Source organism: Gallinula chloropus (assembly GCF_964237585.1).
Source record: "Gallinula chloropus genome assembly, chromosome: 2".
NCBI classification, from domain to species: domain Eukaryota; kingdom Metazoa; phylum Chordata; class Aves; order Gruiformes; family Rallidae; genus Gallinula; species Gallinula chloropus.
The window spans coordinates 23,061,636-23,076,641 of NC_140086.1; the positions used below are offsets into that span (position 1 = coordinate 23,061,636).

Consider the following 15,006-nt stretch of genomic DNA (forward strand, 5'->3'; position numbering starts at 1 on the left):
GATTCTTAATCAGCTTTAGCTGGCTTTTACTTTGGGAAAACTTCCCACTGAACTTCTGAGTAAGGACATAAGAATTTGTCCAGAGTAACCATTTTCAGCATGAAAGGAACGCTTACTATGTTATTCCCATCTGGCTTTCCTAGAATATCTCATCTGTTATTCCCTTCACACGCCTCTGTGAAAAGGGCCCTGTAGGATGAAGTCATCTTGAAGTGCTTTTTTTTTTTTTTTTGTCCTAAAAATCTGCATATTCTTACTATGGTTACTTTGATCAGAGTAAACACGCCTGCACTCCCAGTGCAGGGCATTCCTCCCACACTTTCAATACAGATTCTCTGCTTTGCTGTCCTCTCACCCGGAGTGAGGGAATGACCCCTCCACCTCTCTTCCTACCCTAGACAAAAGCCAGACAGCTTAAGATGCTTAAACATTGGCAGATTTATAAGCCTCATCTCTGCTCTGACCCCTGTGAGTCTTGCATGCTGATGAGGATGAGGAAGGTGCAAATCCTTACTGTCCACCCTCTCCTTTTTCTTCCTGTATTCCTTCTTCCTCCCTCCCTCCAGCCCCATCATCCCTATGGTCATGTGCTTGCATGTTCATCCCTTCTTCTGTTCTCCTGGTTATCCAATGATCATGCTTCTGTGGACAGCATCCCTGCCTCTGCTGAGGCTAAGCCCAATACTCAGGCACCCAAATTCTCTTGGGAGCCTTTGGGCATTCCTGCAGTGCAAATCATGATGACGATTATGAGAGTAAAAGGGTGCCCACGACTTTTCCATTCAGCCAGCAGCTGTTCATGCTGAAACGTTCTCTCCTGCTCCCCTGCTGGGGTCCACAGCCAGCGTTACAGATTTACCAGAGGGCAGACCAGGAAATCCACAGCCACACTGTTGGTGACATAACCAAGGGAGCAGATGTTTCACTGTGAGCATAAGCGATGGATAATTAATTAAACAGACAAATGCCTTTCTCAGGATTTAACTCTCTAAGTTATTTAAAGTCCAGGAGACATGAAAGGTGAGCTCCTGACAGAGGAGAAGTCGGCAAGACAGCCAAGGAAGCGAGTGCTTCCTAGTAAAATGCCTGTGCTTCTCAGAGGCATCCTCCAGCCAGAGAATCTAAACTGTCATGTTCCTGGAGCTATCCCCTGGGGACCCTGGGCCAGATGATGGGAGTATGCTAGGCAGAGAGCCTCCATGTGGGCAGAGAGGAGATCCACTGGGCCATCCAAGGGTCTCCTCCCACCGCCACCTGAGCAGGAGGAAGTGGAGAACAAACATCTTAATCAATCACGTCTGCACTATCAGCTGACTACTACAGACACTGTACGGGGCGGGAACAAGAATTTGCATCTGTGGATGAAAGCCATCCACTTCTACAGACTGGGGCTGGAGGGCATGGTGTCTGTCCGGCATGGTGGCTGTCTGTCTGTCACGGTGTCTGTCTGTCACGGTGTCTGTCTGTCATGGCGGCTGTCCAGCATGGTGGCTGTCCAGCATGGTGGCTGTCCTGCGTGGTGCCTGCCAGCCAAAGGCCAGCCAGCTGCAGCAAGAAGCAGAGGAGCTGGTCAGATGAGGGCATTGCTGCCTGGGGCTGGGCACGCTGCCTCTCTGAACCCCCTGGGAGGCCCCCCCAAGACCCCCACCCTGCAGCCGCCTGGCTGCTGCTGTTCTCCCAGCCACGCAGCACCATAAAGATACCCACCGCACGCGAAACGCTGGCTTACCGGCACGGCACGCTCACATCTCCATTACGTCTGGGTAACCCATTCTGAGACAACTACTCGTGCTTGGTTTGAAATTAGTTACATCTCTTCAGGGGGTGGCCAGTACCGCAGGTGACTGACGGATGTGTCTTTGCGGGGAATAGCTCTGGGTGCACCAGTGCCGTGCAGGACCAGAGCACCCGCTCTCTGAGGAAGGGCTGGCGAATGGGGGGTTTTAGCCACGTGCGCACACCAAGGAGAAGGCCTCCTTGTTGCTGGTCAAGTCTTCACTCTCTGTGAGACAGGGAGGGTGTCACTGCCCTCCCCACGGGCAGGATGATGGCCACGGAGGGAGGGAAAGGAGATGGCAGGGAAGCAAAGGCAGGGTGAGGGGTTGAGTGTGCTGGGTGGTCAAAGCACAGGGACATGCTGCAGAGGCCTTACCATTCCTGCAGGCACTAGGAGCTGCCAGTGCCTAATGTGCTGTACAAGAGATAAATTCATCCAAAGACTGTTTTAATAAGGAAAAATGTAACCCAGACTCTGTTCGACCGTGCCTAAATTAGGAAACACAGTATTTCATAAGTGAGCATCCCGCAGAAGGGGCAGCTGCATGCACTGGTGCCACCTGGCTCCTTTCAGCATCCGGACAGTAGGTCCCAGCCAATGTTCCTGGGATATTTTCTGCCTATTTCTGTCACCGGGTGATAATCAGACCCCCCCACATTGAGATAAAGTGTTTCTTACCACCTCTTTGCTCCTGTCATATCACACAGGCAATCTATAAGATGGTTTCTTCTGTAATGAAGATGCCGGAAGATGAGTCAACACCAGAGAAGAGGACAGAGAAGATCTTCCGCCAGATGGACACCAACCGTGATGGTAGGAACCCTCCGAGCACCAGCGTGGCCACCTCTGCACTCATGCTGGGTGGCTGGGGTGTCCTGCCCAGATGGGGTGACCCCTCAGACCCACCACTCCTCCTTCAGCCACCCAGGCAAAGAAGCAGCGGGGTGCAGGCAGGCAGGGCTTTGCCTTGCGGGATTGCTTTCCCAGGGATTTTCCTCGGGCTCCCCCAGCTTCCTTCCGTCACGCTTGTCCAGAGGCTTGGCAGGTACACTGCAACCCACCCCGTGCGCTAAGCAGACGTGTTTCTTTTCTAGGAAAGCTCTCTCTGGAAGAGTTCATCCGAGGCGCCAAGAGCGACCCATCCATAGTCCGCCTCCTGCAGTGTGACCCCAGCAGCGCCGGGCAGTTCTGAACCCGTTCTTTGGATTAATTATGTATCTGCTTTTTTTTGTTTTTTTTCCTTGCCAAACAACATTCATGGTAGTGTTGCCTCTGTATGGCCAATTATGCCTTCTTTTGTGGCATCTTATAGCTTCTTTTGTTGTGGATTAATTATAAGAATGCTGAATTGCTCTTAACAATGTGTCCAGAGCACGGGCAGTACTGTTTTAAACAGGTATCGCGGTGTTATCATTGTTTTAAAGATTTTACTTTGGGGTTTGTTTTTTTGTTGTTGTTGTTTTAACATGTCTGTTTTGGAAAGTATGTGTTGGGAAGGAGGAAACCAACAACAAAACCCTTGGCAGCAAGACACACTGACAGATTTTTAGATTGCTGCTTTAGTCGCTGAGTATTCACCTGCAGGACCTGAAAGTGTGGTAGGGGTTGAACCAAAGGGGTTGTGGTGGGTGGGGTAGGATTCACCTGGAACCTCCTCTCCTCTCCAGGAGGCACCAGTGAAGGTCAAAGGCAAGATGGGGAAGAAGTAAGAAAGTGGAAAACGGGTGCGGGGGTGCATTGTCCACACCCCTGCTCCCACGCCTCGTTGTTTCAATGCTGTGAACATTATCCAGGTTGTGAACGAGAAGGGGAAAAAACAAAGACGGACAGTTTTTCCTAAGTTTACAGTGGTTGATTGCACACAGCTTTATCTGAAAATTCAGCAATTTGCAATCCTGATCCCCAAATCCACAACTGACGATACCTCTTGCCGTTTGGGATCAGCAAAGGCAGACACAGATATGGAAAACTGGGTCTTGACAATGAATTTAACGGAGATATATGTTGAATGTGAAATTTCCAGGCTAGTAATAAAGCAGTTTCTGCTAAGGAGAGTGGGCATTCACGTGAGGAGCTCACAGACACGCAGCTCCAGGCGATGCACATCTGCTGTTCTGAACGCTCTCACGTAGCATGAACTTTTGGGGTGTTCCTGTCTCTCTCCACGTAGCTAACAGAGTTTCCTGGCCTTCCCCTAGGGGAAAGTTGTCATCAAAACTTGTTTTAAACATGAAATTGTAGCATTTATATTTCGTTTATTTTAGTAAAGTTCAGAAAATCTGTACTGAAACAAGGAAATGGTACGCTTTATGGTATATTTATATATATAAAAAAATTAAAACAAAACAAAACACAAAAAAAAAAAGATCAGCTCTTGAGAGAAATGTTGAATGTTTATCCTTTCGCCTAGACACAGGAGTTCTGAAATTCGCTGCTGCAGAACTTTATCCTTTGGTCAAAGTTGCTGTATGCAAAGCTAGTACACATGCGTGGGATTTCTTAGGGACTTTAGGAGCGCTGCTGCTGCTGCTGCTGCAACGGAAAAGCTTTAGCGACAGGAGGCATTATGCTGACTAAATCGGCATTAATCTGTCATTAGCTAAAGTCTGCTCTGTGATCCTGTTGGAGAGGTACCCCTGTAGGCAGCCCACAGCGCTGGGAATGCGAGAGCTCGTTAGAGTAACCTTTTGTCTGACAGGCAAGGTTGGCGTTTTGTCAAGTGACCTTGTAGATGCTAATCCCCAGTAGCCTTAATTTAAAATAAACTAAGTAAAATAAGTCTGCTTTGCAGATGATGATCAGCTAAGTACTAATTAGAAGCGATGAAAAAATAGCCGAGTATGAATAATTTTCTGTTGAGCACTCGCTATCATGCACGATAACTGAGAGGAAAAAGCCCTAGATTTAATTTTCCACCCCATTTCCTTTGCCAGGTGTGAAGTGCAGAGCATATTAAAATAAAATAAACCTAAATTGAAAATAACATTGCTAATCGGTTGTACTAAAATTATTATGAGTGGCTAATAACCCACTCAGCAAACATCTTCAGGTGTGCACAGTCTCCAAGGATCAGTGGTGATATAGTCCCATTACGTTAATCAAGATACCCAGCAGAGGGGTGTGGGGAGAAAGTGAGGAAGCACAAGAGGCCCAGCCACAAACAGGTTTCAATGCTCAGTGCTGTTAGCTGTTCCAAGCATCACCAGCAAACCTTGCACCAATTCTTCCAGCCAATGGCAATGTCCTGTATCTGTGTCTCTCTGATCTTCAATAAGACAACCTGTGCACAAACCTAACCCTTTAAAGGAGAGTTTGTGCAAACCTTCTTCAAGGTTATTTTCTGCTTTTTCTGGAGAGGTTCTGTCCCTCTCTCCTGTATCCATCACCCCACCTATTTTCAAAGCCACGTTCCCTCTCTCAATTGCTTTGAGGGTTGCTTTTCAGCAGGACAAGCCTGGCCAGGCTGCTGGAGGTTGCCACAGGAAGGTCAGTGGACATGCTCTGATCAACACCCCTCTGTCAGACGGGAACAAGCAGTCCCGCTGCCCCAGCCACGCCCTGAATGCTCCCTCACCACCCCTACACGGGCCAGACTAGGTGATGCTTGAGAAACCTCGATGAGGTAACCTGTCACAGCAGCCCAGACCTGCAGAACCTAGCATTTACTGAAGGTGAACTGGGATACCTTCTGCAGGTCCATCTTCTTCTTCACATTGTGAAAGCATTGCCTGCAACTGAAACTTTTAAAATCTTGCCTTTTATTTAAGCGGCTGCATTCCATCTCTTTTTCCTTTTACAAGGTATTTCTGGCCCAGAACCTAACCTCTCCATTTGTTTTCGCTCAGTAGATGTGGGGCTCTGGGTCCAGGCTGGCTGCACGTGTCTGTACTGTATGACACCTGCTTGCAAACACAACCCATGGTACGACTCCAGGCCAGCAGAGATGTCATTCTTCCCACAGCTCACTGAACCTGGAAGAACACGAATTAGCCGACAGCCTCAGAGGACACAGCAGCCGATAAGCCTGCTGTATAAACATTTGCAGAGAGAACTGAGGTTATTCTTTTACCTGGCCGCCGCTGATCATTGGTATTGTTTTAAATTATTAACTACCCTTTGCTTTCTCTGCCTCTGCATGTACTTTCAAAGGGATCCGTAGCTGGAATTGCGATGGGAGCCTCTGCAGACCACAGAGCAGCAGGGCAGCAGCGGTGTGCTGCCCCTCAGGCCGGAGTCTTTTTGCTTTGCTGCCAGTTGCCTTTGCAGTCATACCTGCTCCACAGTCCCTCTGAAGGCAGAAACGGCCTGTCCTGTATAAAAGGCCACAGCAAGCCAGACACTTCCAAGTGCTCCTCTAGCGACTATTTCCATACAGGAAGGATGGAGCTACACCTCTCAGTTGTGTAGATACATTCTCCAGTACTAGCTGCATGTGGAAGAGGTAACCTTCACTCACCCGGTGTCCGAATGAATTATTGGGTGCATCCCGCATGTAGACTGAACCCATGGAAACTGCCAGCCCCGCTCAGCCCATTTATGCAACATTCCCAGCCGGCTTGCCAACCTCTGGGCCAGAAGATGCGAAGTGAGGCCTATGGCTTGTGCGATCTGCTTTGGGAAGGGGAACGGGGACACAACCCTTGAGAAACCAGGATGCATGTGTTTTTGCAAGCACTTACGGCTTGAGAGGGACTGAATTGTTTCAGCATTATTTGAAGCCCTGTGAGTTCACAGCAGCAGATGATCCTGTTCCTCTCTCTGTTCTTGGGAGCTCGTAGGATTTTTACCTTATCATTGGAGCATTTTGTCCTTTTTTTTTTGTTCTCTGTTTTAAAGGACGAGCTCCACATTTTCCAAACACTGCTGCTGGAAACAGTGAGCCAGAAGCATGTGACTTCCGTAGCTGGACGAGGTCTGTGTGTATCGCATCCGGGTGCAAGAGGCGTTCACACATGACTGAGTCCCCACTGTTTAATAGCTGCTGGCGGGGGCTGAGCCCCTGAACCTCTCGGCCCCTGAGCCCCTCAGGGTGTGCTCTCTTCCCCGATGGCAAACGTGCCATAATGCGGCTTAGCTTAATTTTCTTTCACCGCAGACTGGGCTAAGTCGCATTTGCTGTGTGCTGGGAGCACACACATGGGCAGAAACCTCAGCTCAGCTGACTCATGGAAACTTGGTGAACTGTGGCGACTTGACGTTGAGCCCTAATCCGCAGCCTAAGCCGAGTGAGAACATGGCCTTGGCCGCCTGTCTCTCAGTACATGTGAACCGGGGAACGTGGTGACAACAGGCCGGTCCCAGGGGACACGTGGCAGTGGGGAGGGAATCCCTGCCCTGAGCTCAGCTGTCTCCCTTGTTTTAAAACACTCTCTTTTTTTGTTGTTTTTCTTTTTAGCAACACTGGCGAAGATGGAACACGATAGCAGCATAGCACGGTCAGGATAAAGGAGGCATCCTCCCAAAGAGTTTCCTTTTGAAGCCTAGCACAGGAGTGCTGAGGGAAGCAGGCGGAGGGGAGGGCTGGCTAGCACCTCTCCTTTCTCAGGGTGCTCCCTCCGTGGTGAGATGGTCCTCGGGTTCAGGCATTAGGTATCAGGTAACCAGTGCAAGATGGGGAGAAGAATATTTCACCTGCCCGTTACACAAGGATGCATCCTTTGCTCTGTGTGTCACCAAGCAGGGTCTCACGTAAGAGTCTTGAAGTGGGGGGGGAAGTGGTTTCCTTGGTACCGCAGGCAGGGCTGGTGCTTAGAAATGCAGAGAAACTTGGCAAGTGCCAGACAGAGGCAGGGAGACGCATGTGGAGTTTTCCACTGTCTGTGCAGGAGGCAGATAAGATACCAAGCAGTGATATGTCAGACTCGTGGTATGATGTACTCTGCAATAGGGCTGAAGCAGAAATGGCATCTTCTAGCTGAGCAGCTCTGCCGGCTGTGCACTCCGTCAGCAGCGCTGACAAGATGCGCTTTTGAATACCACCAGTGTGAACACGCAGCTGCAGCAGCAGAGTCACTCTGAGTAACAGAGCTGATCGCCCTGTGCGCTGCTGGTTGGAGGCTGAACAAGGCAAAGCTTGTGCCATTTCCTAAGTGCAGCTGAGGACAAAACGTTGCCTGCATGAGCTTTCTTCCTGGTCATGGCAGATGAGAAGAGAAAGCTCTCCCCAACTCTCAGAGCCCAGGTGCTGTTCTGCAGCACCTGGGTAAGGTGAGATGAACCAGCTACATTTCAAGCACGCGAGGGCAGGGGTGGGGGAAGCAGCAGGGTTTGCAAATTGGCACGGAAAGCAGTGACACTGGGAGTTGGGAGTATTGTTGAGGAGCTGCAGGTACCTCTGGCATTCAGAGCAAGAGAACGATCAGTGGGATGCAAAGTCAATCTCCTCATCCCTTGCAGAAACCATCCGTGGCTACCACAGGTGTATCAGCAACATTGCCCGCCTGGCTTCTGCTGCTCTTGCTTCCAAATCTGTCATACTGTGAAGTTGTCTGGGGCCGATGGCATGAGGGAGATTTTGACAGGATAAAGCTTTCCAGTTATACCCTCCATACCTTAACAAGTAACAGCTGGAAAGGGCAGGTTGAGGGGCTTCTTGCAGTGTATAGATTTGATTTCCTCATTGCTCCCACAGGTCACAAGTGGTTTTGTTAGCATGTATAGCTGGGGTTAAGTTATCATGTGCAAAATCACAGAATCACAGTATCATAAGTGATGGGATCTCCAGAGATCATCGAGTCCAACCCCCCTGCCAAAGCAGGTTCCTTAGGACAGGTCGTACAGATAGGCTTACAGGTGGGTCTTGAGTATCTCCAGAGGAGACTCCACAACCCCCTTGGGCAGCCTGTCCCAGTGCTGACAAATGCCCAGTAACCAGGGCAAAAAAGAGCTAGGGCTGGACTGAGCAATGTGGAAAGGCTAGAGAAATACAAAACTGTAATTGTCAGCTGCCTTCAGATCAGGGTCTGGATTTGCAAGGGGAAACTCTCCAGTCAGGGCAGAATAGCACCTCTGTGACAGCCCAGTCCATGGGTTGCTTCATCCCTGTGTCACGGCGTGCTCAGGCTGGGGACTCGAGGCCCTGCCCTTCTGGGTCATCGGTGCTTTTTCATCCTGTCGAGTGCTTCCCAGATCCCAAAGTCTGCCATGACCACCCTCTCTCCTGTGTTCTTACTGTGCAGCTGAGACATGTCTTAGATCTTCCCCCCTTCCCTGATCTTACACCAAAGATGTTCTCACCTTCCAGGGCGGACACTCAGGGTCTCTAGCTCTCTGAGGTTTTGTGCCCACCTCCCAGTTGCCATCCCCACCCCCTCTGTCAATGAATAACAAAGACCAGCCCTTGACACGTAGAGGAGCCAGGCTTGATGCCCTGAGACAGAACAGCTTCTGATTTGGTTCCCAGCATTTGGCCCTCCTATGCATACTGTGCCAACCACACTATTTATTTCCTATTATTAAGTAAATTGAACTTTTCAAGAACACACCAAACCTCTGGAACAATGTGGTTTTGGTTACTGCACATTGTTTGTTGATGGACTGCAGACCGAACCTCTGAGGGGTGCTCGCTCTAGGCTCCCATGGTTTATTCCTTGGGCAGGTGATTTCTCCCAGGCAGGAGCAGTATCTTCCCATGCATCACTCTTCAGCATTTGGTGCACTGGTCCTGCCCGGAGCACCTGCATGCTGTGGACCAAGAGAAAATTTTGGCGCAGTAACAGCAGGCAGGGACTCTTCCTGCCTTCTGTCCAAAGCACGTGTCAAGGGTGTGACCTCTGGTTTTCTCCTCCCCGGGGACAAGGGCTTCAGTAGTATTCAGGGCTGGCCTCACATTCCCCCACCGAACAGGATGATGGTGATTAGTAAACCCACCTGAGAAAATCCGATTAAATTCTAAGCTTCATTTGTGCTGCTAATTGCCTGGGTCCTACGCGGTTGATTGGGGGAGAACTTGCAGTTCGTTGTCACCACCACCTTTTTATTTCCTGTCATCAACTTATTCCCATTTCCAGGGCGACCAAACAGTTTTTATTAGTGACTGGGAGAAAAATAAAAGAAGAAAAAGCAAACCAGAGTTTCAATGTAATAAGGATCTGAGGAAGCATACTGCAGGCGCTGTGCCCCATGCTAGTCATATGGCTGCTCTGCAAGAGCACGTTGCTTTAGTCCTTTCTGTTCAATTTCCTAATCCATGTTTTAGTTGTGATTGGTTTATTTTTTTTGGATCCTCTCAGATTCATCCCTGCCAGTCCCTCAGCCTGTACGCTAGCAAGAGTCGCAATCACCCCAGGAGCAGAGCTGCCTGAGCAGGTACCAGCAAGGTGGGCTCGCCGTGCCTAGTAAAATGAAGTGCTTAATTACATTAGGGATTATTTTTGTCTGCACCTTTGCTGCAAGGAGGCTGATTGAGCTGCATTTCAATGCGCTTATCTCTTCCACTCACTTCCATTCCCTCCGCACAGTCTTGGAGTTCATGTTGGTATGTTCGGTTCTATTTCACTCTTGAAGCCGAGGTGACCGGTAATTGGCCTCTTCTGACAGAAGGACTTGGTACCTTTTGATTTTTAACTGTTGCCAAGTGAATGACTGGGTGGGTGTGAAAGTAAACAGTTATGCATTCATGTGTGTGTAAGTTTGGGCAGGTATTTTTGATGCTGTCGAGAGTGATAAATTGAGATAAACCATGGCCAAAGGCTGAATGGATCCGAGTGCCCCATTCCCATTGGAGTCCATGACCATTCCACAAGGGAGAGCTTCCTCATTTCTGGTCCCTCAGGCTGTTTCTGCACTGCAGCACAGAGTAGAGCACCAAACCTGACTTTAAATAAGTTACCACGGGCAGACTAACTGCAGCAGCACGGAGTTCAGCATACCCTGTGGCTGGGCAAAATTAGATACCTCTCTAGATGAACGCTTTGTCAGCAAACCTACATATCCCGAGGAAGACTTTTACAACTCAGAAAGGAGGGGCAAATATGAATGAAATTAATTTGGTCCGCGTAGATCTCTTATGGCTGTCTAGAATCGCTAGTGTCCCGTGTGTAGTTGCCTGTAGCTATCGTGATGTGTTGATTCCCCCCCTGCCCCTGATTGAGTTGTAAGCTCACCCAGTGATACTCTGAGTCTCCAGCCAGGTGTCAGCCAGGCAAAGCCCACGGGATGGAGTCTGGGGGAGCGCTGCCTTCAGGGGGTCTGTGGGCAGCTCTCAGGACTTGCCTCTGCGCTGTTGCGTGCTTCGGGAGCGCGCGTCCGCAGGTGGATGGATGATCAGGCCGTGCAAGGAGACGGAGAATCTGGCGGAGGGTTGTGTATGTGTTTTGTGCCCCCCCTCCCCCCCCAGCACGCGCACCGTTCCCCCTGCTATTAACTTCCAGTTAGGACCTTTCCTGAACTCTTAGTGTCGGAGTAAAGTTTTCTTATGCTGATAACGTATTTGTATTACGCAACGTACTTCAGAGAAAAACAGAAAAAAAGAGAAAAAAAAGAAGAGATTATCTCTCTGCAACTGTCCTCTCCTCTCGAGAAGCCCTTCTCTTCTGTACATATGATATGCAGAATGTATGGGAGTCTTACCAGCGTTGGTTTGCATTTCTAAGACTGTACTAATTAATGTGTGATGCTATTGTGTTCTCGTAGTGGCATCTTTGATGTAAACTGTAAAAACTATTTTAAAAAATCAATTTTTTTTTTTTTTTTTGTTATTGTTCAGCTTTTAGAGCTAGCACCAAGGACTGCATGTTCACTAGAACCTGCCTTTTCCAAGGGCCGTCGTAGCTGCACACAGGCGCCGGTGTTCCTTTCACCCAGAGCACAGTACCTGCATTCTCCTTTAATAGGGGTCAGTTTGGAGCGGAAACTTAATTCTTCCAGAAGTGTCTAGTTTTCTGTTTGTCTCTCTCTCAGACTCAAGCTTCCCACTCCCGTGCTGTGTGCCAGTTCTGGACCCAGGAGGAGACCCAGCCAGGGGTCCCCTCCTCGCAACACCCCGCTGGCCCCAGCATCAGGCTTCCTTACCCCTCCCCTCACCCACATGCACGCTCGGGACCACTGGCTATACCGGGGCAAAACCTGATGGGTTCACAATTTAAACCCGTTTGTGTAAATGACTCGAAAATTAACTAACTAAAACTCTGAGGAATTAAGCAATGAAGGAAAAGAAGAGCCCAGGTAGTGAGTTTGGGGTCAAGATTTTATTGGGGTGTTTAATATAGTGAGAATGTGGGGTCAGCCCCCAAAAGACGGGACCATTTATCCAGCTTAGGTCTACGCTTTTTGTTGGGTTTGGGAGACGAAAGAGGGGCTTGGGTCTAGCCTTTCGGGCAGGGGAGTCTTACTCAATGTATTGAGTCTGAGAGAGATGCTTCTCCAGATCTGTCCTGGGCCAAAAGACCAGACATGCTGCAGCTTAGGAGTTGTTTGGGTTGGGGTTTGTTTTATTCTTTTCCTTTTGGGTGTTATTTTTTCTTTTTAATGGAGAAAGCAGTTCAAACCGCACCTGGCAAAGCGACTGACTTCAGAAGCATGTTTTTCCTTGTTATATAGACACTCACCATCAGCATTGTGTGGTTAAAAAGGCGCGTTTGTGACAGTCTCTTTCTCAGTGCCAAAATATATACGCAGTATTGTTTGAAGGGAAATAAGGAATTTTTTACTGTATTGTTATTACTGTTGAACAAATATTGTTTTTAAATGTTAGATTTTGAAGACTTTTGTATTGTAAACTGTTTTGTGACATGGTGCTTTTTCATACTGGAATTCCTGATTGCACCTAAATATGACTTATTTTGTTTTCTTATATCAATATGTAACCTTGAACAATCTCGATGAAAACCAATGTATGGTGGTTACCGACGGTTCAAACAAATTCTCCTACTGAAATCCCCTAAATGTTCTTTCCTACTAATAAATATTCTGCTGCAGCTAGCTACAGCGTGCCGCCTGCTCTTTGTTTCGCCCTTCACAGCCTTAAAGCCTCGTGTAGCCCCGTGCTCTGAGGAGCAAACCTCGGAGAAGTCTTTGCCTGCTGCCCTGACAGCCCCCAGCCGCGGGCAAAGGGGCAGCAGCCGGGTAAACCAATTTGCAGAGCTTAGTGAGGGTTTAACCGTGCGTGGCACCCTGCCGGCACGTTGCAGCTGCCTGGGCGCTCTGCAGCTCATAAGGTTTTTCCTCCAGCAGCCGGGCACGGGGCGAGGTAACGGGGAGCGGTTTATAAAAGCAAAGGAAGGACAGCACAAAGCGGAGAGCCCTGGACCCCCGGAGCTGGGAGGGTGGCTGAGCTGGCTGGTGGAAGCGTTCCCTGCCACAGAGAAATCCCTCTGCAGGGTCAGGGCATTGTTTTATCTCGGAATGACTAGCACAGAGTCAGGGGAAGGGCAGGATGTGGGGAGGGCCCACGCGTTGGTATGGTGGCAGCTGTGCTTGGTCGCTCTGCGACATGCTCACGGGGCCACAGCGGAGCTGGTTGCAGCAGGGGCTCTGGCCAGCCTCAGCCTGACCTCCTGTGCATGCACTGAACGCAGGCTTTGGTGATTATTATTTCCAGTCTCCATTCCTGTTTTCGTGGTAGAATTCATTTCTGTATTCCTATTTTTGAAAAGTTTTTCTGGGCTCAGAGGTAGGAACTCAATCCCCAGCACGCAGCAATACACACCACAGCAACAGAAATACTATCTCATACATAGGAATATTTATTTTTTCCTTCTTAAAAATGTACAAAAAATAAAATAACTGTATTTACAGCTTATCAAACCCCTCTCCCAGTTGCAACACTATTAAGTTACATGAGCTATTTTCTTAATATAAAAGCACACTATTTATACATAGTTTCCTTGTTTGCCAGAAAGAGGGCTTGTCACAAACTTTGGCACAAACATTCTTGTTTGCATTTTGTCTCAATTCATACGAAATGGAAGAGCATATAAACATTTCATAAGCTTTACATTTTAAAAGGCATAAAATATTCCTTTCCGGTTCCATATTAATCAGTATAGCATATCTCTGACAGCTGGAGAGCTTAGTTTTTACTAATTGTTTGAATTAATTTACAACATTTAAACAATCCATAGACCAAGAGAGGAAGATATACAAGAAAGACACTTGATCTCTGAATTCCATTGGCCAAAAACTTCATGAGAGTGCACACACAAGGGGGAAAAAAAAGGTTCTTTCCTTTGTAGTTTACGTTAAGTAGTAAAAGTCCTCCAAAATGCCTTGATGGGGATACCACTGTACATCAACAAAGCTTCACTGCAAAGATGTGGTTTATTTTGGGGATATCGGCACCCAACTACACAAAAAGAAACTAAAATTTGACATTTGGGGGCTTCATGATACAACGTCAAATGGACGGACACAGCGCCAAACCTGCAGGGGGAACCGACATCAGAGCTAAGAGGACTGTTCTCCCTTTGTACACCTTAATCAGGGTCTTTCAAAACAACACCTACAGACACTGCTGTAATTCTTCACAAGGAAACGGGCTGAGGAGGCAGCCACCCTTCAGGCTGCACACGTTACGGGCCAAGACTGCTGTCTTGAAGAAGGGAAGGAAACGAGAGTTTTGTTCCTTTAAATAAAAAACCCACAACAGTGCCACAGAGACCAAAGGAAGCAAGACAGATACTCCTGTCCCCTGCTGAACAGCAGCCTAATCTTACTTCCATGTAACTCAATATTTGGAAGATCCAGAGTTGATCAGTACTTTTCAGTAAAAGCAGCATGTATATTTTACAGACAATATACACGCGAGCCCTTCACGCTCCTCGAGACTTCTGAAGGGAGCAGGGCACGAGGCAGGCCACTGCTTCAGAAGTGTGTGATTCTCATACTGACCCTTCCCCACCACTTTGATAGCCTGGTTTTGACCTACAGCGTGAACCCTGAGAGCTTGCAGCTTGCCACCACCAGCACCCAAGGTTCAGTGCTCCTCCAGCACTACAGCTGAAGAGATGCAGGGTGATGTGCTCTGTGTAATGTCTCAGGTGCTTTCGATGCACCTGGAGCAGAGAAACAAAACCCTCAGAGCTTGGCAGATACAGTTAAGGGAGATCATCCTTAACTAGCTGCAGTTTGTTTTAAAATAATCTTGCCATCAGGGTAAACCCTTCTCATCTTCCTCAACCCTGCCACCTTCATTGAGATTGCAAGAAGGAATCAAAGGCAGGAGCTCTCTCATGTTAGGGATTCACACTCTTGAAGATGTATATAGAAAAGCTTTCCTTTAATCTTGGAAG

At 48.4% G+C, this 15,006-nt stretch overlaps 1 protein-coding gene across 1 annotated transcript in view; it reads left to right on the forward strand.

The window, feature by feature from the left end:
• The window catches only part of NCALD (neurocalcin delta), a gene marked incomplete at its 3' end in the record, with an annotated part of 49,891 nt that extends 46,922 nt beyond the window's left edge, over nt 1-2,969 (forward strand). Inside the window, exons 3-4 of the mRNA XM_084260213.1 lie at nt 2,485-2,590; nt 2,872-2,969. Of these exons, the coding sequence (XP_084116339.1) occupies nt 2,485-2,590; nt 2,872-2,969 (204 nt within the window). The remainder of the gene's footprint in view (nt 1-2,484; nt 2,591-2,871) is intronic.
• Nucleotides 2,970-15,006: the final 12,037 nt, after the last annotated feature.